Below are 25,928 nucleotides of genomic sequence, written 5' to 3'. Positions count from 1 at the left end.
GTTATTTTAATATCCGTTTCTACTAGTTCTATCACGTGTGTTGTTTCTGAGTCAGTTTTGATTCATTTTTCTCTTCATTATGGGCTGTATTCTGCTTCTCTGTATGCCTAATAATTTTTTATTGGATGTCAGATGTTGTTAATTTTATCTTGTTGAGTCTGGGATTTTTGTATTCCTAAAAGTAGTCTTGAGCTTTGTTCTCATGAGCAATTAAAGTATTTGGAGGTCATTTGATCCTTTTACGTCTTGTTTTTAAGCTTCGTTAAGTGGCACTAAAACAATTAATCTAGGGATAATTTTTTCCTGCTAATGAGACAAAATCCCCTTGAGTACTCTACCTCACTATTGTGAATTACGAAGTTTTGAATTCTGGCTTATAGGCACAGGCACTATTCCCAGCCTTTGTGAATTCACTGGACTTCTCTCTCTAATATTTTCTGGTGTCTTCCCCTCCAGCCTCAGGCAGTTTCCCCACTTGCGTGTTCTATCACTACCTAGCCAAATAGTTAAAGGGGACCCTTTGCAGATCTCTGGAGTTCTCTTTGTACACGCCTCTCTGGTACTCTGCCCTGTGAACTCTAGCTATCTTGGCCTCTCTGGATTCTCAATTCTGTCTCTTCAGTTAGGTGAGATCATTGGGTTACTCCTTTCTGTGCTACAGTCTAGAAACTTACTCTAGGTAATAAGCTTAGGCAATTGTAGACCCCACCTCATTTGTTCATTTGTTCTCATCTCTCAGGAATCATTGTCCTTTGTTATCTGATGTCCAATGACGTGAGAACCATTATTTTGTATATAAAAAATATATACACAATCTTTAATAGTTGTTTATTATGAGAGGGTAAATTTATTCTCTGTTAAAGTTATTTGGAAATAGTTTGATATTTTCAAGTCTTGCTTTTATGCTTTGTTAGGCAGGCCAGAGCAGCATTTATTTTAGTCTTGGGCTAATTTTTCCCCACCGTGGAAGCAGGAATCTGAGTGTTCTATCTGATGCCCCACTAAGGGGAAAAAATATGCCTCTTTTTTAAAAATCCCATTGGTAACCTTTCTTTTTCTCCTTCTTCCCTGCCTCCGCCCAGCATTCCTGTCCCCACCATTAACACCCAACACTAACGTAAGTGCAGTACTTTATAGATCTTGAAGAACCAACCAAATCACTTCTAGCATTTTTTTATAATTCTAAAAGGATTAAAAGATACATTTTAGAAAGTGAAGTATAGATCTTGGGGCAGGATTTAGAAATCCACAGACCCAGAGCCTTCTTAGGACCCACAAGTAGAATAATTAGGGACAGATTCTTAGTAACCCTTAGAAAAGACAGTGAATCTTTCTTACCATCCTGATACTTTGCAATACAGAGTAGGTGATACATTCCTGAGGATGCTTGCTGTATGATTGAGGGATCAGTATGGAAACACAAAAGAAAGAGTTCTGCTGCCAGGATACCCAAACATGGAATATCAAAACTTGCCTAATGGAAAAACAAAGGAGAACAATGCATTGGCTACACATAGTGAACATTAAATGTCTGCATCTAACCCTCTAATATATATACAAGACTAAGATTAGAGCATGAGTTTCAGAGTTCGCAAAATCTGTATTCAAATCCTGGCTGTGTTACAGAGCCTCAATTTCCTTATCTATGAAATGTGTATAACAAACGCTATCTTGTCACAGTTATGATGGGGACCGAGGGGGTGATATTTATGATAAAAAAGAAAGTTCCTAGCAAAGTGCTCAGAAATAATAGTGACTTAACTAATGTTAGTTTCTAGTCCATGAATTAGGTAGCAATTTGCAGGTAACAAATTCCTAGGATACCAGGTTGGGGGGTGGATATCCAAAAACTTTCATGTTTCCTTCTCCATATATGAAATACTTCAGATAACTCCGTAAGTCACTGGAGAAATGTGACTTTTCCACTTGGAATTGCTGATTCTTCCCAAAGAAATTAATTTTTTAAAACTCAGAGCATTTACTGCTGATGTCAAAGCTACTACCACAACATTTATGTATCTTCCTCCACAACTTCCTTGGCTGCTCAAATATTTAGATTTTCATCTTGACTGATTTGTTTGGCCAGATCAAATGTGTATAGAGAAGGGAGTGGAGACATAAAAGAAGAGAGGAGAGGTAGAAGAAACATTTTGCTTTTGTGAAGGTATGAATACCATTACCCATTACCTGTGGGTTCTACCCACAGGTAAGTTTGGAAAACAAGTGGGCCTGCAGAGTCTCCTTGTCTCTAAGACAAGTGATTACTTTTCCTAGACAGATGCTTTGATGACTGGAGCAAATGTTGCCGGGAAAAGTTAGAGTCCAAGTCAATCCTCTGGGGGGATCCCAAGGCCTATTTCTCCTCCTTTCTACTTCTTTCATGCCCCTTATCCCTGCCTCTCATGTTGCTTGACCCACCCACCTCTCTTTCTCTCTCAGTCTTTCACACACACACACACACACACACACACACACAGTCATTGCTGAAGAAGAATGTGAAGTGATCTGGGTCATGGGCCAAGGGCATAACTGGATTAGAATGCTGAGAGTGATGGTCTCAGTAGACGAGGGAAGACAATCTTTGCTTCTGTGGATGTTCTCCTTGGATTCTTTCCACTCATACTTCTTTCTAAGACTGGACGGGAGATCCCCCTCTTTTAGGTGTCCTATGATTTAGGAGAATCTAGAAGCATACAGCAGAGCTTGCCTCACTCTAGGCCTTAGGAAGAAATGTTTTCTTTCCCTGAGTGTTCTTTTCTTTGGATTTGCATTTCAGGTTTCTTCTTCCATCTAATGCCAAGATTTTAAGAACCACCACTGCATTATGGGCCCAAGGAAAAAGGGTGAGGAATTGTCTTTCTCTATTGGGCATGATAAAGGAAGGAGTACTTCTCACAGCTTGGTTCACTCAAGCTGAGGACCATTTACAGGAGATTGGCCCTAAAGTCTTATTGTAGCATAGTTTTTGCCTCAAATGTCCTCTCTGATTATTCCTTCTCATAAGCTTGTGAATGTATAGTTCTTAGCATGTGTTGTTGTACATGAAGCTACTAGTAGTCTATCTATTCTGTTTGGCACATAGGGTCTGTGTAGGTGTGTGTCTCTAGCAGAGTAGATGTGGCCATGTTTAGATTGCATCACCTGTGTGAGGAGGAGGGGGAACATGACCTAGGGTAGGCTAAGAGAGGGGTAAGACTATGTGGACTGTAGAGTACACTGATTGTGCCCTGCACAGTCCCTTCAGAAGTGTGCCAACTACAGTTACCACTCCCCCAACCCCAAAACACAAGATCTGGGAACTTGCAATATAATATGGCTCTGCTTTTATAGAAAATCTATCCAAGTGCTGAAAGAAGGAGAAAGTTAAGACCTGGAGAAAAGTAGCTTCTCGGTATTCATTCCTAAGCCTGAGTACTGCTGTTTGGCTTTCTGACGCTTTCTTACTGGATTCCTTCTTCTTTGTAGATCTGGCCCCTCCTGTTCCTGTCTTAACAACGATAGTCTTAAGTGCTAAATTCCAGAGGCAACCACTTCTAAGTTCTTAGCTGTTTCTTCTGGAAGTCACCGTTATATCTTTAGACAATTGACTTCCACATCTGTTGTAACATCACTTTGGGACATTGCCTATCTATTCCTGCTATGATAAATTAGGGTTTAGCTCAATTACATCCTTCTACTTTGCCACAATCCTTTCAATGTAGCATAATTCCCATTATAGTACATTACTATTTTTAGTTTTTCCACTTTTGTGTTTTAATAATATGGTAATACTTTTATTTCTAGCTTCATGATATACAGATATCTTGTTGATCTTCCACTTTATAAGGTAAGTATTCTGGAACACTCTTATTTCCCTTCAACTTCCTTCTATCACTTCTATTTCTCTACTTCTGTTGCCTGTACTTTATTTTGTATTTTTTTATTGTGGTAAAAAATATACATAACCTAGGGCCGGCCCCGGGGCTTAACGGTTAAGCACTCCACTACTGGCGGCCCGGGTTCGGATCTGGGCGCGCGCTGACACACCGCTTCTCCGGCCATGCTGAGGCCGCGTCCCACATACAGCAACTAGAAGGATGTGCAGCTATGACATACAACTATCTACTGGGGCTTTAGGGGAAAAAAAGGAGGAGGATTGGCAATAGATGTTAGCTGTTTGCTGAGGTCTTCCTCAGCAAAAAAGAGGAGGATTCGCATGGATGTTAGCTCAGGGCTGATCTTCCTCAAAAAACAAAAATATATATATACACACAACCTACAATTTACCATTTTAACCATTTTAAAGCATATAATTCAGTGGCATCACAATGTTCAGCAACCATCACCACTATCTAGTTCCAGAACTTTTCTATCACCTCAAGTGAAAACCACATACCCATTAAGCAGGCATTCCTTATTCCTCTCTCTCCCAGCCACAGGCAACGACAAATCTGCTCTCTGTCTCTATAGATTTGCCTATTCTGTCATTTCATATAAATGGAATCATACAACACGTAGCCTCTTGTATCTCACTTCTTTCACTTGGTATAATGTTTTCAAGGTCATCGATATTGTAGCATAGATCAGATTTCATTTCTTTTTATGGCTGAGTAATATTCCATTGTGTGATTATACCATATTTTATTTGTCCATTCATTTGTTGACGGACATTTGCATTGTTTCCACTTCTTGGCTGTTTGAATTGTGCTGCTATGAACATTTGTGTATAAGTTTTTGTTTGAACCTATTTTTAATTTTTTCAGGTACATACCTAGGATTGCTGGGTTGTATGGTAATTCTATGTCTAACTTGTTGAAGAACCACTAAACTATTCCCTGCACTTATTTTTGCATTGTTGAGTTCATAGCATTTACATTGTATTCAGTAACTTATTTGAGTGTTTTGTGATTGGCCTATAGATTGATGCTAACAGTTGAAAATCAATAATGTGGTCTCATTATTGTGACTAAGTAAAATTGTTCAATGCATAGGCCATGCTCATTTTAGTTATATTTCCTTTTGGCATATAAATATGTCTTCTTTACTCTTTTTGAGACTAAATTCTCATCTATACCCTGAATTGTCTCTATTTTTGACAATCATTTTTTTCTCTTTATTTACCTTGAGTTGTCTCTTGTATTTGGAGGGTTTTCTCAAATGTCTGGTAAATCTTGGCTGTCTAGTCATATAAAGAGTGTGATGCCTCTTGGTGGGGTTTTGTATGTGAGCAAGTCTTGTCAATGGGTGAGCTGTGCTTTAGAGTGGTTTGGTGGGGAGACTGGGGTCATGCTGAAGTATATCTAAACAACAGAATCAAGATGATTTTCTCAGGGAATTTACAATTGTTTTGAGAAAAAAATTCCTCAAATTTTGCTTGCCAATGGACTCATGTCCCTGAGGAGTATAGCGTGTGTGTAAAGGGGAATGAGAGGCAATATAGAGTCTTCTGCATAAACTTTCAATGAATATTATGTATTCCGTTAATACATATGTTTTCATATAATAGTGCATACGTTTTCATAGAATACTTTCAGTTAATACATATGTTTTCAGCCTTCCTTTGCCTCCTACCTTTCATCATTACTTGGACTTACCATAGCTCTAGCCACTCCAGGGTTCCACAGGGCAAATTGCCTCCCTTTTCAGCTGTCCCTCATCCTAATATTCATGAACCCCTGCCTTTCAGCTTCCCCTGCCAGGCTTTGTCAGTTAGCATCTTCTGTCTATTCTTCATCCAGAAGTTTGTTGACATTGCTAGCCCATTGAAAACCCTTCACTAATTTAACAAATTTCAGTACTATCATTTTGTGAGGACTCTGGAGGGAGAGGAGATAAAGGCATGTGGACAAACTGTTAGCTTTCACTGGAAATCCTCCACCCATCTTTTAAGTGTTGATGTGCCAAAGGAAGAAATCCAGGAAAAATCTCTTTCTGTTAACGCTATAAGATGACATGTTTAGCTCGCATTTCTTCGCCTGTTGGAAAATTGAATAGCTTAATTGAAGAGACAAATATTCTTTGAATGTAGGAGTTTCTTCACTCTGATGGGCACCTGGGTCATGTAAGGGGAATTACCACTTTAAAAAACATTTCTGATAGAATACAAATGATGGTCAGGATAGTTCAACAGGAGGAGGGCCTCTGAGACTCTGGAAGACATAGGCTAGGGTAATTATGAAGAAAAAAGATTTTATCCAGTGAATGGACAGTACCTGAGAACAGAATAGGTAGTTACATTTAGTTAGAGAAGGGCAGAACAAATCTTTATTGATGATTTACAATGTGTCAGATATAGAGATACACAGACTAGGCCTGTGGGAAGCTTAGCTTTTAATTTATTAATAGTTTTGATTGTTTTGTTTTATATATTTGTCCCCCACCTCTGTGAATTTCACTGACTTAACCATCTTTAGAAGACATTATTTTAAAGAGACAGTTAACTCAGTAAAGGTTTATGCTTCCCTGACTGTGATGAGCTGGCTGAGGCTAGCTCTGAGTTCCCATGTTCTGGAAAACGCTGGTGTGCTTCCACCTGGTGGCATTTAGTGAACACTGCAAAACAGAGTGGTTATCCCATTTGGCTTCTCCATCGAGTCTCAGTTACTGCTAGCAACTCTCAACAATTTATGAGAGCCTTCTGCTGCTCATGTGAATTTACACATTTATTCTTTCACAGTTGAGGGGCGGCCTGTGTGCAGAGGATAATGAGCTTTACAACTGTAATTGAAAGAGAGAAGAAGTGATAGAAGAAGATGAAATCCCAAAACATTTGTCTGCTACCTGAGTGGAATATATATACATATATATGTATTCAAATGCAGAGAGAAGCGTGTGAATAGACCCTAGTCAGACAGTCACCATCAAATACTTGCTGAGTGAGTAAATTGTATTAGGAACTATGCAGAAAACAGGCTGAAGTGATAAACTATACTTAGTCTCAAGCCTCACTTGCATAGTTTTCTGTAATGAACATTTTAGACATTTGAATGGATAGCCTGGAGCATTTTACAAATAGAGGGAGGCTGCCTTTCCAGGCCAGAGAGTCAGAAGATTTAAACAAGAAGTCACTCCATCTCTCTTTTGGACACTGAAATAAGGAATCAGCATGATGCAAGAACATCAATGGACTGGATTTCCCCCGTGTAGGTAAACTACGTAATGTTCCAAAGCTGATTTTAAACAAAGTAATAAAAATTCAGATCTGTTATAAGCTTATCGAGGCTTTTTGTCTCCATATGTCTGGAGACTGTGTGAGTAGCACAAAATGGATACATGAAGATGGCATCACCAATGCCTATTTCTGACCCCCCTTATTCTGAACTCCTGAAATGATTGAAGCAATCAGGGAAGCGACTAGTAGAATATTTTTAAAAACCACAGTGAAGGATGAGTTGCAAAACAGAGGCTGGACATACAGTATCCATAAGAGAGAGAACTGTTCATAGATAATATGAGTTTCTTAGAAGGCAGGCAATGATGTCATTCAAAATACAGAAAAGCTCAGTAAATACTGGCAGTTATGAGATAGCTATTTGTTTTCTATCGGAAAGGCAACAATTAAAAAGTCTGATAATATCCCAGTGTTTGTGAAGGCGTGGGGAAATGGACACTCTAATATTCACAGGAATGCAAATGAGAGCACAATTGTGCATTACTAAACTTTCACCATCCATACTTTTTGATCTAAATATTATCTTTCTAAGCATTTGTAAGTACACACATATTTACAAAAAGATGGCCATTTTTATATTGTTTGAAGCAGAAAAAACTACAATATACCTCAATATCCATCAATTGAAGAATAGTTAAGTAGATTATAACACCTCAAAACTATAGGATATATACTTAGGCTAAAAGAATGAAATAAGTGTACATATATTGCCATGAAAATATCTGTAGGACGTATTGCTCAGTGAGAAAAGCAAATTGCAGAACCATGTGTAAATATGATGTAACTTTAATAAAGAAAGTCTAAGTAACAAAGCCGTATATCTCAGTGTGTGCATGTATATGTGAGTGTGTTCATCAAAGCTGTTTGGCAGGACACACATTCCACCAACATGGCTAGGGAGGGGTTTGGGGTGGAGAGGATAGTAAAGGAACACTTCTGCTCTATCTCTTGCATTTTTTGCAATGAAAGTACTCAAGAATTACTTATATAAATTTAAAATAAAGAAATAATGTTTTAAAAAAATATTTTAGGAAAAGGAGAAATTAGAAGGAAAGTAAGGATGGAAGAATTTATAAGTTTACAGATAATGCTGTGGTCCACAGAGGAGAATCTAGAGAGTCACTTGGTTTTGACACGCTCATACTTAATCAATCGTTTGAGAAACTCTGCTCTGGTTGACATAACGTCATGTAGGATATTGACTCCTTTCCCAATATCCCAACCTGTCAGCACAACAATACCAAGCAGGCTTCTAGCCCTCTCAAGACTCAAGAATTGGAAAGCAGCACTCTAGAAATGCAGTCTTCAGAAGCAGGTGGCTTGGTTACATTCTGTGACTTACATATCTCCTGACTTTCCCGCATGCAAAGCTTAGCACCCTGCTGATGATCACCATGGCTCTCTCCTGCAGGTACGAACTATCTTCACTCATCCACACGGCCATTTCCTGTTGAAAACACAAGAATCGTCCTAGAACCACAATTTTCCATTTCCACAAGTCCCCTCCTTCTAGTCTCCAACTTCACCAAGTCAAGGGTCTCCCATGGTCTCCTAATTACTTCACATCTAACCTATATTTATTTTAAAAATGTGACAACAAGCTAGTATATTGCTATCTAGTATATTACTTCTACCATAGCAACTATAGCTGGGTTTTATTTTATTTAACTCTATCCAACAAATATTTACTAATATCCACTATAACAGTCACTTTGCCAGACACTGTGAAAAGTTTAACGGGAGGCTATGATGGAATTATCAGATGCTTCTCCTCTTTTTCTTTCAAAATACATATTCTCTCATTTTTTTTTTAAATCACAGGATCTGATTTACAGTTGAAAAAAAAGAATTGAAATGTTATCTGATTCTGAAATGTCATCTTGTCCCAGAATTTCCGTTGCAAAATCACCACCCAGGTATCTCCTGGCTCATGGTAGCCGAGCACATTCCCGGAAGCACTCGGTTAGAAAGTTCTTGCTAATTTTGATTCAGATCTGTCTTGCTGTAACTTCCATCTATTTGTTCTAAATCATCAGACGCAGGGACGTATTTACAACCCTGGGAAGAGAAGAAGATTGCATATGTCTCACATGCCAACCACTGTTAATGGACTCCCTAAGACAGTCTGTTGGAGTTGATAGTATTTAAGCCAATGGTTGGGCAAATCTCTTCGCCTTCACTTGCTCCCATTGTATAAAACTGTTCTGAAGTCCGTTTCCTAGGGTGGAAGAGTCTTTAAATCTCAGGAGGTCAGCCTCTGTCTTTTCCAAGAGTGAGGTTCACATCTCATTGAGGATTAGGAGAATTTCTAGACACAGTAGGTATAAGAGCAAAATGGTTAAGTGACAGGCTCCCAAGTTAGAGCGGCCCCTCCACTCACTAGCAGGCACATGTGGAGCATGTGGCAGTAGTGGAGCAGTAGCTCCATCTTCTTATCTGTGAAACGAGAGAACTAATAATAACTTCCTCATAGGGTTATTTTCAGGATTAAATGAGATAACCCGTATATTGAGTATTCAGCTTGGTGCCTGACGTAGAGTAAATGCTCAATAAGCAGTGTGGGCTGATTTAAAGAGCACACTTGGGAAAAGGGTTGTAATAATGGGGTAATAATAACTACTTTGAAGGGTTGTGAGGTTCAAATTTTAAAAATGCACAGAAAACATTTGGCTCGAATTAGGCAAAAATTAGCTCAATATATTTTATTTTCCCTCATTTTCCTTCTTGTCTTCATAGATACCAATTCCGCTTCTTTACTTGAATGTATTTTATGATTTGCACAACCCATGGATGCTCCTGGTAGAGTCAGTCAACCTAGTTTCCCAGTATTTCCAGGCAGCTGCCCCCCGATGCCATCAATGTTAGGAATGCAAAATTGAAGACCATGAGATGTCCAGAGTAGTCTTCTGTCTCTGGCTGAGACATTAAAAACACAATGAAGTCTTGGATGAAAAGTGAGGTTGTGGACCAGTTGTTAGGCCTTCCTTTGATATCGTGGTATCCATGAAGACAGGATGCTCACAGGATTCCCTAGCCCCAGAGTTGTTAGGGAAGAACAGGCATATAGACACTATTAAAGTATGGTTCATTGTTACATGGACTTGAAGGTGCTTTAGGCCAATCATCCTATTCTCTACTGCCCCATGTTGTGTCACTCTTGTGTTGCCACATAACAGTTGGCTTCTCAAGTGTCTGTTGATGCCATCCTCCCAAAACTGAATTCTTAAAATTGCATCTCTGTAATTCAAATACTAAAGGGAAGTGACCTCATTTGGGGGGATAATCACACATACTGGGAGGTAAAGAAAAATTTTCAGTTGCCAAATACTTGAAGGAGATGTAGGTAGGGCAAATGGTAAATAATAAGTGAAATATAGTGTGTTCTTTAGATTCATGACAAGAAAATAAAGCTGCGTATTTTCCTTTTACTTTACCTTCAAGATTTGTAGCTTGTAGAGGTCTTTAGACACTAAAATCAGAAGAGTGTCCTCAAATGTGTTTAAAATATTTTGGTATAAATTCTGAAAAACAAAAGTGTTTCACAACTAGCCAGCCAGGCAGCCTTAGATAAAATTTTACCCAATGTCTATAGTTTTGCATCTTGGGGTCCTGAGTTCTCCCCATAAACTGAAGGTAAGAAAGGAGAGAGGTAGCTATGGATATGAGACCACGCCCAATACCATATGCCGTGAATTACTTCTATGCCTTATAGGGTCAGTGCTCTGTGTAGCTCTGCTGAGGAAATGGAGACAACAGAAGTTGCTACTCTTCCTAAAGGACTCTTCCTACGTCTACCTTTCTTGGCTCACATTCCCTTAACTGCAGCACTTGCTGGTAAACTCCATGTCCCTGCTAAACCAATTAACCAAAAACTTATTTACCTATTTGTTCCTATAAATCCTATACAATCCATTACATCCCATGAGTTGTAGAATTCACAGGAGTCCAGGGGTATAGATTAGTGCTGGAATATAGTATTTATCTATTATATCTAAAAAGAGTGAAGCAGAAAAAAACAAAGACTATGACCTATGGAGAGAGATTCTGCAGGAGTGCTGTGGTGCCTAACGGTGTCTCATCAGGGTTAAAAGAAGCAAAATCTTACCTCCAGGTCATCTTTGTCATCTTCATTGTCCCTCATTTCTTTCACTTTGTCAATACTTGGCATAGCAAATACCATTTTAAAGGATAACTCTATTATCTTCAATTGAGACTCAAATTGCAGTAAGGGATCCACAAAGCTGACAAGAAAAAGATGTAATTACTAAGTTGAGAGAACAAATGCAATGTAACTTTAGTGGCTTTTTCTTAGTGATAAGAGAGAGTGTACTAGAAAATGAGGCCCACCTTTTGGCTATATACAACACATGGGTTTTAAATATTCTTGTAGAAATGACAATGTTACTTTAAATACAAAGGAATGAATTTCTTTGTAAAAATCATATCTAATCAGTTATTTAGAAATAAGAATGTATTTCTCCACAGACATGATAATGTCAAGAGTGGTTACATTCCCACTCACGCCCACAAAGCCGTGCTGAAGCTTTAGCCAGTTGAAATACATTACTGCCACATTTTCTCTCACCCATGCTACTGTATTTCTCACATTTTAATATTTCTGATATTGGAATGTATCTTCTAATTGATGGCAAAAGAAGCCTGCCCATCAGCAGCTGGAAAGATACGTTGTGACACAGTTGTTATTCCTTGGTATGTGTGATCTGGATAACAGTTCTTCTTGATTTTTTTGAGGTGAAAATAATTTTTTATTTTTTGAAAAGACAGTGATATAGATGGTAAGGTAGGAAATCTTGTGATGGACTCAGAATCTCTTTGCTCTATTGGATAAGAAAATCTAAATATCTGAGATCCACTGTTTGAAATGGAATCTCTTGGAATATATTAGGTAATTTTCAAATCTTGGGAAGATTGATTTGAATTATTCATGGGTTCTGAATAGCTATCTATCAAAAGCTTCCAGTAGAATTTTCAGTGGAAGGTATTTAACTTCTAGGGATATACGATTTGATTTAGGGAAATGCAAAATTAAGATTTTGATGAAATAGAAACTAGTGTCTTTCAAGGTACTTGGAAATCATATTGCAGTCCTAAAAATGCTAAAATGGTCCAGGTCATAAACAAGGATTAGGAAAGTAGCATGATAGTCTGATGCCATGCATAACTGCTGAGGGACAAAGGATCTTCAAATTTTAAATGTGATGAAGGCTACAAGTCAGACATTGGCAATACTAAAGAAAAAAGTCACATGCAGATCTATGGGACAACATGAGCAACTGTCAGCAAGTATATAATTTTTTTGTCTACATGTAATTTGTTTTCAAAAGAACAGTTATCAGTGGCCGGCCCGGTGGCATGGTGGTTAAGTGTGCGCGCTCTGCTGTGGGTGCCTGAGGGTACGCAAGTTCAGATCCCGGGCGCGCACCAACGCACTGCTTGTCAAGCCATGCTGTGGTGGCATCCCATACAAAGTGGAGGAAGATGGGCACGGATGTTAGCCCAGGGCCGGTCTTCCTCAGCAAAAGGAGGAGGATTGGCAGATGTTAGCTCAGGGCTGATCTTCCTCACAAAAAAAAAAAAAAAAAAGAACAGTTATCAAATTACTAATGTGTTTTACAACAAGCGATATCTTAGAATTAAGAATCGCAGTATAAATGCTTTCCTATATTCCAGGATGTATGACCAGATGGTATAGAAAGGAACTTGAGAAAAAAGAATAGGCATTCATCACTAAATGACTAGATGAGTTTGCTTTTGATACATTTTTGAGCTGAATGTTTGCTGCAAAGATTGGAGTGAAGTAAGAAGCAGAGGTAGACTAATATACTAAAAAAATTACTTGGAAATGTTTTATTTTTTCCTATTATGAAGTAATAAGACTTATAGAAGATAACTAAGGAAAATAATACATATTTTTGTAAGTATAATTTCAAGAATCACAATTAAATAAAAGAAAGTTTCCTAATAAAAGCATGGGAAAATTATATTAAACATAGAAATAAATCAGAAGGGCCATATTAATATCACACAAAGTTTAATTCAAATGAGAGAGTATTAAGAGAGATATATACAATTATTACAAAACAATGAGACATAGTTAATAATAAAGTAATAATATGAAATCTTCCAAACCACATAGACACAAAATTGAAAAATTATTAAAAATAATTTTTTTAATAAAAGATATAAATTATTAAAATTATTAAAAATACATGGAGAAACAGAAATTATTAAATAAAATTATTAAAGATAAAATGAGAAATAGAAACACAGTTATAAGAAAAGATTAAACATTCAATTATCAGCATATGGTGGGTAAAAATAAGAATTCTGCAAAAGAAGGGATCTTTAATTTAACTAATAAGGAGATACAAATAAGTTGTATGAAATGAGATAACAAAGATTATCTTTTTAGATAATCATGGAATCCTGACAAATATTTATCATATACTCAGCCAAAGAAAGTTTCAAAATATAAAAGGATATATGTTTTATTCTCTAATGATAATGAGAAATCTATATTAAAAATTAGAAAATTCACAGTACTTAAAAATACTTGAGGGTCTTGTCAGCAACATGGCATAGTGAGCTGTTCCTTTTGTCTCTTCCCCTCTGAATTACAACTAAATGGACATTCATTGACCAATGGAGGATACCCACACAGCACAACAGGATGCCTGAGAGACCCATGCAGCTATACATCTGAAGGTAGATGGACTGGGTCTCTGGGAAGCAGTGGAGACAGTTGAATGCTCCCCTACCCCTCCCCGGCCGCAGTGAGCCAGGTCACAGGTCCTCTCACAGTGGCTGGTGCTACTCTGAGAGGAGTCAGGGATAGCCCAGACTATGGACAAATGCTATGGTGGCTGATGGGAGTGCACACCGTGCTGTGGTGGCCCCACCAGTGGGGATGCACCCTGGTGCAACTGGAAGAGGAGCTGGCAGCACTCCTTCACATGTGCATGAACACTATCCCAGCCTGCGGGAGCACCATAGTGCTGCCATGGCCCCAATGAGTGGCCCTGGCTCAGATCTCATGAAGAAGCCCTGCCCACTGAGCACAGAGGCCGGCATGACTGTAAGTGGAGGGAGCGATAGCCTGGTGCACATGCAAATGCTATCCCATCCTGCAAAAGCACCTACCATAGCTGCACAACTTCCAACAGACGAGGTGGGATCAGAAACATAGCTCCTGCTTTCCCCAAGTGGTAGCAGGTGGAATCTGCAACCTGGTATTGCCACAAATGAACTGGCAAAGGAATAGTTCATTAAACACCATGAAAAACTATATAGTAACAATTCAGAGCAGAAGGAAAATGACAAGTCTCCAGAAACCAACCCTGAAGTCACAGAAATTTACAATCTAAATGACAGAGAATTCAAAATAGTTGTCATAAAAAAACTCAATGAGTTACAAGAACTCAGAAAGACACTTCAGAGAGCTTGGGAATAAAATTAATGAGCAGAAGGAATACTTCACCAAAGAGATTGAAACTATTATAAAAACCAAACAAAAATCCTGGATATGAAGAATACAATTAATAAGATAAAAAATAATCTAGAATCCTTAAAAAATAGAGCTGACTTTATGGAGGACAGAATTAGTGAAATAACTGATTCAATTAGGAAAAGCAACATAAGGATTATAGATATTCCAGAGGGAGAAGTGGGGGAGAAAGGAGCAGAGAGCTTATTCAAAGAAATAATAGCTGAGAACTTCCCAAAGCTGGGAAGGAATGGGACTTACAAATACATGAAGCCAATAGAACTAATTACATCAATGCAAAAAGACCTTCTCTGTGGCATATAACAGTAAGACTAGCAAAAGTCAATGATAAAGAAAAAATATTAAGGCAGCAAGGCAGAAGAAAATAATCTACAAAGGAACCCCTATCAGACTTTCAGTGGATTTCTTGGCAGAAACCTTACAGGCTAGGAGAGAATGGAATGATATATTCAAAATACTGAAAGACAAAAACTTTCAGCCAAGAATACTCTATCCAACAAAACTATCCTTCCTATACGATGGAGTAATAAAAGCTTTCCCAGATACACAAAAGCTGAGGGAGTTCATTGCCACTAGACCTCTCTTACAAGAAATGATAAAGGAAGCTCTCATACCTGAAACAAAAAGGCAAAAGTCTACAAATCTTTGAGCAAGGAGATAAACAGACAGATGAAATCAGAAAACTGCAGTTCTCTATCAGAACATGTTAGCAAACACTTTATAATTACATAAAAGATAAAGGGAAGGAAAGCATCAAAAATAACTATAAACACTTCAATTTTGTCACATGGTGGAGTGAGCTGTTTTCAATAGAACAGTTTTGTTCTGTTGTTCACAACACAAAAAAGAATAATTTGTGGCAACAATAACTCTGAAGGGGAAGAGGAAAGGGATGGAACCTGCTTAGGCTAATGGAGATAAGAGACTATCAGAAAATGGACTATCTCATCTATGAGATATTTTATACAAACCTCGTGGGAACCACTAAACAAAAAATCAGAGCAGAGCCACAATTCACAAATAAAGAGAAACCTAAGAAAACCACCAGAGAAAACCACCAAACTGAAATGGCAGTTAGAAATACAATGGAAGAGAAACAATGGAAATATAGAACAACCAGAAAACAAGAGATAAAATGGCAGTATTAAGCCCTTATATATCAATAATCACTCTAAATGTAAATGGATTGAATTCTCCAATCAAAAGATACAGAGTAGCTGGATGGATTAAAAAATATGACCCAACAATATGCTGCCTCCAGGAAACATATCTCTGCTCTAAAGGCAAACATAGGCTCAGAGTAAAGGGATGGAAGACAATACTCCAAGCAATTGGCAAGCAAAAGAAAGCAGGTGTTGCCATACTTATATCAGACAAAGGAGACTTCAAGTTAAAAAAGATAATAAGAGACAAAGAGGGGCAGTATATAATGATAAAGGGACTTTCCACCAAGAGGAAATAACACATATAAATAATATGCACCTAACACAGGAGTACAAAACTATACAAAGCAACTATTGACACACCTAAAGGGAGAAATTAACAGGAACACAATAATAGTAGGGAACCTCAACACCACACTTACATCAATGGATAGATCATCCAGACAGAAAGTCAACAAGGAAATAGTGGATTTAAATGAAATGCTTAATCAGATGGACTTAATAGATATATATATAGAACATTCCATCCCCAAACAGAGTACACGGTCTTCTCAGGTGCACACAGAACATTCTCAAAGATAGAACACATGTTGGGAAACAAGGCAAGTCTCAATAAATTTAAGAAGATTGAAATCATATCAAGCATCTTTTCCAAGCACAATGCTATGAAACTAGAAGTCAACTACAAGAAAAAAGATGGGAAAGTCACAAACAGGCGGAGACTAAACAACATGCTATTGAACAACTGTTGGATCAATGAAGAAATCAAAGGAGAAATTAAAAAATACTTGGAGACAAATCAAAATGAAAATACAACATATCAACTCTTATGGGATGCAGCAAGAGGGAAATTCATAGCAATACAGGCCCACCTCAACAAACAAGAAAAATCTCAAATAAGTAATCTTAAACTACACCTAACAGAACTAGAAAAAGAAGAACAAACAAAACCCAAAGACAGCAGAAGAAGGGAAATAATAAAATTAGAGCAGAAATAAACAAAATAGAGTCTAAAAAAAATAGAAAAGATCAATGAAACTAAGAGCTGTTTCTTTCAGAAGATAAACAAAACTGACAAACCCTTAGCCAGACTTAGTAAGAAAAAAGACAGAAGGCTCAAATAAATAAAATTAGAAATTAAAGAGGAGAAATTACAATGGATACCACAGAAATACAAAGGAGTATAAGAGAATACTATGAAAAACTATATGCCAAACAATTGGATAACCTAGAAGAAATGGATAAATTCTTAGACTCATACAACCTCCCAAAACTGAATCAAGAAGAAACAGAGCATCTGAATAGACCAATCAGAAGTAAAGAAATTGAAATAGTAATCAAAAACTTCCCCAAAAACAAAAGTCCAGGACCAGATGGTTCTCTGAAGAATTCTACCAAACGTTCAAAAAAGATTTAATACCTATCCTTCTCAAACTAGTCCAAAAAATTGAAGAAGATGGAATGCTTCCTAACTCATTCTATGAGGCCACCATTACCTTAATACCAAAACCAGGCAAGGACAACACAAAGAAGGAAGATCACAGGCCAATATTGCTGATTATGTGGAAAAATCCCCAACAAAATATTGGCAAACCGAATACAGCCATACATTAAAAGGATCATATACAATGATAAAGTGAGATTTATACCAGGAATGCAGGGATGGTTCAGCATCAACAAATCAATCAATGTGATACACCACATTAACAAAATGAGAATAAAAATCACATGATCATCTCAATAGATACAGAGAAAGCATTTGACAAGATCCAACATCCATTTATGATAAAAACTGTCTATACAATGGGTATAGGAGGAAAGTAGCTCAACAAAATAAAGGCCATATATGACAAACTCACAGCTAACATCATACTTAATGGTGAAAAACTAAAAGGCCTCCCTTTGAGAACAGGAACAAGACAAAGGTGCCCACTCTCGCCACTCCTATTCAACAGAGTACTGGAAGTTTTGGCCAGAGCAATTAAGCAAGAAAAAGAAATAAATGGTATCCAAATTGGAAAGGAAGAAGTGAAACTCTCACTGTTAGCAGATGACATGATTTTATATACAGAAAACCCTAAAGAATCCATTATAAAACTTGGAGAAATAATCAAAAACTAGAGCAAAGTTGCAGGGTACAAAATCAACTTACAGAAATCAGTTGCATTTCTATATACTAAAAACGAGCTAACAGAAAGAGAACTCAAGAAGACAATTCCATTTACAATTGCAACAAAAAGAAAAAAAAATATCTAGGAATAAATTGAACTGAGGAGGTGAAAGACCTATACAATAAAAACTATAAGACATTATTGAAAGTAGTTGAAGAAGACAAAAAGAAATGGAAAGATATTCCACGCTCATGGATTGGACGAATAAACATGGTTAAAATGTCCATATTACGTGAAGCAATCTACAGACTCATTGCAATCCCAATCAGAATCCCAACAACATTCTTCACGGAAATAGAACAAAGAATCCTAAAATTTCAGGAACAACAAAAGATCCTGAATGGCCATAGCAATCCTGAGAAAAAAGAACAAAGCTGGAGGCGTCACAATCCTGGCTTCAAAATATACTATGAAGCTATAGTAATCAAAAAGCATGGTACTGTCAAAAAAACAGACACACAGATCAATGGAACAGAATTGAAAGCCCAGAAATAAAACCACCCATCTATAGACAGTTAATCTTCAACAAAGGAGCCAAGAACATACAATGGAGAAAGGAAAATCTCTTCAATAAATGGTGCTGGGAAAACTGGACAGTTACACGCAAAAGAACGAAAGTAGACCATTATCTTACACCATACACAAAAATTAACTCAAAAGAGATTAAAGACTTGAATGTAAGACCTGAAACTATAAAACTCCTAGAAGAAAATAAGGCAGTACACTCATTGACATTGGTCTTAGCAACATCTTTTCTAATACCATGTCTATTCAGGCAAGACAAAAGAAACAAAAGAAAAAATAAACAAATAGGACTATATCAGACTAAAAAGCCTCTGCAAGGCAAAAGAAACCATGAACAAAACTAAAAGACAACCCACCAACTGGGAGAAAATATTTGCAAATCATATATCTGACAAGGGGGGGTTAATTTCCAAAATACATAAAGAATTCACACAACTCAAGAGCAAAAAAACAACCAACCCAATCAAAAAATGGGCAGAGGATATGAACAGATAGTTTTGCAAAGAAGACATACAGTTGGCCAAGAGGCAAATGAAAAGATGTCCAGCCTTACTAATTAATAGGGGAAGGCAAATCAAAACTACAATGAGATATTACCTTACACCTGTCAGAATGGCTATAATTACCAAGACAAAAATAACAAATGTTGGAGAGGATGTGGAGTAAAGAGAACACTCATACACTGCTGGTGGGAATGCAAACTTGTGCAGCCACTATGGAAAACGGTATGGAGATGTCCCAAAAAACTGAAAATAGAAATACCATATATGATCCAGCTATCCCACTACTTAGTATTTATCCAAAGAACTTGAAATTAACAGTTCAAAGAGATTTATGCACCCCTATGTTCATTGCAGCATTATTCACAATAGCCAAGTTGTGGAAGCAACCCAAGTGCCTTTCAAATGATGAATGGATAAAGATGATGTGGTATAGATATACAGTGGAATATTACTCAGCCATGAAAAAGATACAGTCTTCCCATTTGCAACAACATGGATGGACCTTGAAGGTATGATGTTAAGAGAAATAAGCCAGAAAGAGAAAGACAAACACTGCGTGGTTTCACTCATATGTGGAAGATAAACAAACACATGGATAATGAGAAAAGATCAGTGGTTACCAGGGAAGGGGATTGGAAGGTGGGCAAAAGGGGTCAAGGGGCACATGTATATAGTGACGGATAAAAATTAGACTATTGGTGGTGAGTAAGATGCAGTCTGTACAGAAACTGACAAATAATAATGTACACCTGAAATTACACAATGTTATAAACCATTATGACCTCAAAAAAATAATTGAAAAAAAACAGTTGAATACTGTCAAGAGTTTTTCTCATTTAGAATGATAGAAAAATAACAAACTAAGCGTACAATTTAAGATTTTAAAAGGACTAAAATATAATCTAGGAAATAAGGGACATAAGCAAAATAAGTACATTATAAAATGGGGAGAACAGGAAGTAATGAGTATAATGATCCTCACTGGCAAATTTAAATAAAGATTTAAAAAAGAGGAAAAAGAGGAAGCAGAAACTAAATAATAGTCAAGAAAGACTACATTAGTTGTAAAAAGAAGTAAGCTATTATGTGGGTCTAATAGAAACAAGTAAGATTGATTTATATTACTATATTATACAGGTATATATGAAGATATAGCATGCATGAATCTTTCAGTACTAAATAATACTTGGGTAAAACATGAAAAGCAAAATCTATGATAAATATAAAAAAATTAAAGAATAACTGTTACATAGGAGATTTTTTGTTTGTTTATTGCGGTAACATTGGTTTATAACATTGTATAAATTTCAGGTGTACATCATTTTACTTCTATTTCTGCATAGATTACATCATGTTCTCATGTTCACCACCCAAATATTAATTACAATCTATCACCACACACACGTGCCTCATTATCCCTTTCACCCTCCTCCCTCCCCCTTTCCCCTCTGGTAACCACCAATCTAATCTCTGTCTCTATGTGTTTGTTTGTTGTTTATTATCTACTACTTAATGAGTGAGATCATACGGTATTTGACCTTCTCCCTCTGACTTATTTCACTTTGCAATTAACACATTTACATAGACCAAAAAAATTAAATTAAAATACAGAATAGGGTATCTTAATCTAGGGACTACCTTTCCACGAACCTTATGAAATTATATCCAAGTTTTGTTTATATGTATCTGTGTGTATTTTTGGGGGAAAGAGTCCAAAATTTTCATCAGATTCCTAAAGGAATATTAAACTAGATTAAGAAGCACTGATATTGAGAACTTGAACACCAGGCACTAGGTGTTTTACTTTCTCTGCATTATCATCCCAATATATCTTCACAGAAACACTAGAAGTAAATACTATTGTTACCCTCATTTTCAGATAAGGAATCTGAGGCTTAGAGAAATTAACTTCATCAAAATCAAAATCTCTGAATGGTGGCGCTGATATCAGAAGCTTCGTCAGTCTGACTCCAAAGTCTTCACGCTTAACCACTATTTCTCCTTGTTTAGTGTTATTTTGTAACTTCTAGTTAATTCAACTAGGGAAGATACACACACACACGCACACACACACACCCCAAAACAAAACAATAAATGAGTTTATAAGTCCAGAAAAATCACCCATAAGTGGAAATCAAGGATCTGGTTCAAATTGAGTTATAATAAAAGAAAATCTCAAAAATATTAACTAATTTCACTTATGAGTATAAATTTTAACTAAATTTTTAGAACAATATTAAAACAATAATAAAAGAATAATATAATACCACCAATTGTGGTTTATCATCCGAATATAAAGACCGTCCAATATCCTAAAAACTATTAATCAATACATACCTATTAATAGATTAAATAATAAAATGTCCTTTAATCAATCCTGAAAAAGTATTTAATAAATCTTAATATAATTTCCTAAGAAAAGAACTATAAAATAGTTCATTGGAAGGTTTCATTTAAACCAAGAACCAACATTTTGCTAATTGAGATGTAGTATAAGTGTTGTTATTAAAAATAGGAAAAACATGAGTTCGATTTCCTATTTTAAAATGTTGTGTTAGAGTTTCTTGTATTTCTAAAAAGGCATGATCTAATAAAAAATGTTCAGTAAGCTCATTCAAATACAGAATAAACACCCCCCCAAAAACCCCATTTGCACCCCAGTATGTGGATAATTGCTTTCTAAACAATAAAACAAAGAAAACAAAATACAATATATCGAAGAAATTGATCTAGGAATGTGCAGAACCTATATTAAAAATGCTTCAAAATTTCAGGAGAGATATAAAACAGAACTTGAATAATTAGAATGATATTTATAAACAGGAAGATAATTTATAAATGTCAATTATTCTTAAATTATTTTACAAACTCTAAAATTGCGATTAAAATTTCAGAACATTTTTGTCAGAAGTTGATAAAATATACCTACATTTTATTTGGAAAAATAAATTAGAAGGAATATCATAGGCTACTTTGTTGAAAAAGATCAATAAAATGAGGAAGATCTAGCTCAATCAGGTATTAGAATCTATTACAAAACAACACTAAATCAAAATAGTGTAGTGGTGGCACCACAATAAAGCTCTAAACAATGGAATAGAATAGAAATTCTGGAAAATACCCTAATATGAGAATAACAAATAGATGGATAAATACTATATCTTCCTTGCCAGGCCAAATGTGGCACTAATTTATTGTGGCAGTATTTCATGTTGGGTCAGAATGCAGTCTCAGAACCCTTTTTTTACTTGAAAATTTTATTGAGATATTTGTAGATTCACATGCCGCTGTAAGAAATAATGCAGAGAGACCTCCTGTACACTTCATCCAGTTTCCCCCAATGGTGACATTCTCCAGAAACTATAGTATATCACCACCAGGATATGGACAATGATTCAATCCACCAATTTTGTTCAGATTTCCCCAGTTTTACTTGTGCTCGTGTGTGTGTGTGTGTATTTAGTTCTGTACCATTTTATCACAGACGGAGGCTCATATATCCACCACTACTGTCAAGATACTCATAGCCCAGAAACCTTTAAAAACATAACTATTCCATTATACAGACAGATACAAAAAACATTCAAAGAGTTAAATAAGCCTTTGGAAATGAAGCATTTTAAATAAGTATTATCTGTATCAGGGGTCAGCAAACATTTTCTGTGATGATCCAGTTAATAAACAAGGCTTTGCTGGCCAAATGATCTCTGTCTACTCAACTCCACCTTTGTAACGCAAAAGCAGCCATAGACGATACATGAATGAACGGGTGTGGTTGGTTTCTAAGGAGACTTTGTTTACGGATCCTAAAATTTGACTTTCATATAGCATTTACATGTTACGAAATATTCTTCTTTTGATTTTTGCCCCCAACTATTTAAAAATGTAAAAGACATTCATATCTCTTGGGATGTACAAAAATAGGCTGTAAAAATGGCAGGATTTAGCTCAGGGACCATGGTTTGTTGACTTCTGGTCTGTATAATGGAATTGTGAAGCATAAATTAAATTAATTCATAAGTAAAAATAACTATGATAGATTAAAGGGTAACAAAACTCAAGTAAGAAAAAACTAGGAGAAATTGAACATAATATCAAAGTGCAATGTAGAATTAATTTTGTACATTGTACAAATTCTTGTACTTTTTTGGTACAAAAAAATTTTGTACATTGTACAAATTCTTGTACTTTTTTGTACAAAAAAGTAAAAGAAAAAATATCTAGCTATGACTATAAAATCAATTCTAACAAGAAAAAAGATAATAAAAATTTAAAAACCATAAAATATCCTGTGATGCTTACTGAATATATACTACCACTAAAATCCTAATACACTGGCAAAGAACAGGAGAAAATTCCCACATGAGAAAATTTATAAACACAGGAACATATAGAAAATATTGAGTCTTGCTTGTAATGAAAGTAATACAAATTAAAATAACAATGAGGTATAATTTTGAACCTATTAAATCAGTAAAATAGCAAAAAGTATGTATGTATGTCTATCTTCTAGGTGACTAGGCTTTGAAGAAACATTTAGTATTAGTGCAGTTCTTCTGGACAGCAAATTGACAGCATTTATTTAAAGCTCTGAAATGTTCATCCCATCTGCATTAGTTCAGGTTCAGGGGAAGCAGATGCCAAAATAGGATTAGAGGTGCAGGTGATTTCCACAAGGAGGAGAGAAAGAAAGAAGAAGGATTAAAGTAGGAAGAGTCTTGGACTGCAACAAGTTCCAAGAAAGGTTCGGCCAGGCTGATGGGGATTCCTCAAGCGGAAGTCACCCACTGGAGTTGTTTGCCCCACCAGCGGCCTGAGTCACCAGCGGGAGCAGCCTGTGGCATCGAGGCCTTAGCAATCGTGCTCGTGGATCTGCAGGGGCAGCAGCTGGCGCTGTCGCCCAGTTAGGATCCCCCGCATTTGCACAGTTTCCTACCGCCTAAATCAATAACCTCACTCTCAGAACGGTATTTCAAAGAAGTTTTTCAGAGAAGATATGCTCTTTTATAGACAAAGATGATTATCATAATATTGGTAACATATAATGTAGAAATTTTCAAAATTTAGGAATATTACACTGCCATTAAAATGAAAATATGATTATGTAGAAAAATAAAAACTTAAGACAATGCCAGAATGAAAAGAATTACAGAAAATTGAATGTGCAATCTGCTTATGATTCTACAATAATTAGATTATCTGCCTCTCCATGCAATACAGAAAGATTGGGAAAGAACATGAAAAAGAAAGAAATAATAGCTGCTGAGTTAGGATGGTGGAATTTGGAGTAATTTTTTATTTTTCATAATTGCAATTTTTCTTTATTACATTTTAAATACATTCAGTCAGTGAAATAACAGAGAATTACAGTTTCTTATACCTGGAGTTCACGGCCAGGATCATGGCTTGGTGAGTTAGGATGTCCGAGTATGCATCGTATAGGCTGGTAGCCATGTGCTCCTGTAAGTACCAAGAAAAAGAAAAGAATCAGTGATGACAGACTTGTGAGGTTTATGACATCATGTGTAGTTCTTCCTTTCACAGAGACTAAAGGGACCATATTGGACTGGAATATAAGCTCAAAAGTTCATAAAAGTGTTGAGACCAGACAAACTGTAATTTAAACCCACAATACTGAATGCTGGCCATTTACAGCTAACCACTGTGTTTATATAATTAGCATTGCCAGACAAAATTGTGTTAGGAATGCTCTTTACCAGGTGCTCTTCTGTACACCACTGTAACTGTTAAGCACAATCTACTCAATGTGGAGTCTACCTATAAAAATACCAGAAGGGTGATTTAAGTCAGGCCTTACTAAAAAATGTCTAAACTTACAGTGTAGAATGAGAACCACTTACAGGTCAATGCATAGCAGTCTAATGTAACTATTTAACCATATACATGATAATAAATGGAAACCATTAAGAATTTCCTATTCTTTATTCAAGAAACTGGATGGGGGTCGGCCTGGTGGCGTAGTGGTTAAGTTCAGCGCACTTCACTTCGGTGGCCCAGGTTCACGTGTTCAGATCCCAGGCGTGGACCTACACTACTCATCAGCCATGCTGTGGTGGCGACCCACATACAAAACAGATGAAGACTGGTACAGATCTTAGCTCAAGGCTAATCTTCCTCAAGCAAAAGAAAGAGGAAGATTTGCAACAGGTGATAGCTCAGGGCAAATCTTCCTCAGCGAAAAAAAACAAAAAACAAAAAAAAAGAAAGAAACTGGAGAGCTGGAGAAAGCCTAATAGAATAGCGTCTCTTTTCTTCTGTGTACCCCAGTCTTGTTCATGCAAGCCTCTGCTGCAGTGTCACTTCTTGTATCAGGGCGATTAGTGCTGTTTATAGAAATTCTCAGTTTCTGCCTCTAAAATAGCTCAAAGTTCTCTTTTAGGTACTGCCATATAATAATGATCTTTCTAAAGAGATTTATTCCCTCTAATGCATAGGCAAATGCCTGCCCTTGATTACTTATCACTCTAAAAAAAGCCCTCCTGTTTGGTCAGTGCTGCTTCTCTGACCCCAGAACTGAGTGCCCTGTGGGATCTGTGTTCTGCCTCTGTGGGATGTCAGAGCTATCTTAATGGATAGGGCTAGATGCCCGTCTATTACATCCCTATTATGGACTACATGTTTGTCTCCCTTCAAAATTCATATGTAGAAACCCTAATCCTCAATGTGATGGTATTAGGAGGTGGGGCCTTTAGGAGGTAATTAGGTTTAGATGAGGTCATGAGGGTGGGGCCCCCATGATGGAATTAGTACCTCCATAAGAAGAGACATAAGAGAGCTTGCTTTCAATTTCTCTCTCCACCATGTGAGGATTCAAGAAGAGGGCTGTATGAAAACCAGGAAGAGGAATCTTACCAGATACTGAGTCTGCCA

The 25,928-nt window shown here is 36.7% G+C and overlaps 1 protein-coding gene across 1 annotated transcript in view; it reads right to left on the bottom strand.

Annotated features, from left to right (window-relative positions):
* Positions 1 to 25,928, bottom strand: part of MROH9 (maestro heat like repeat family member 9) — a 147,517-nt gene that overhangs the window by 41,330 nt on the left and 80,259 nt on the right. Inside the window, exons 4-8 of the mRNA XM_087418321.1 lie at positions 24,418 to 24,497; positions 11,256 to 11,391; positions 10,585 to 10,671; positions 8,493 to 8,597; positions 1,339 to 1,474 (exon numbers count right to left, since the gene is read on the bottom strand). Of these exons, the coding sequence (XP_087274447.1) occupies positions 1,339 to 1,474; positions 8,493 to 8,597; positions 10,585 to 10,671; positions 11,256 to 11,391; positions 24,418 to 24,497 (544 nt within the window). The remainder of the gene's footprint in view (positions 1 to 1,338; positions 1,475 to 8,492; positions 8,598 to 10,584; positions 10,672 to 11,255; positions 11,392 to 24,417; positions 24,498 to 25,928) is intronic.

The sequence above is a fragment of the Ceratotherium simum genome, chromosome 2, assembly GCF_057802395.1.
Source record: "Ceratotherium simum simum isolate JZ-2026a chromosome 2, ASM5780239v1, whole genome shotgun sequence".
NCBI lineage: Eukaryota > Metazoa > Chordata > Mammalia > Perissodactyla > Rhinocerotidae > Ceratotherium > Ceratotherium simum.
The sequence above is the reverse complement of the archived record's forward strand: the minus strand, read 5'-3'. Positions and strand labels throughout refer to the sequence as shown.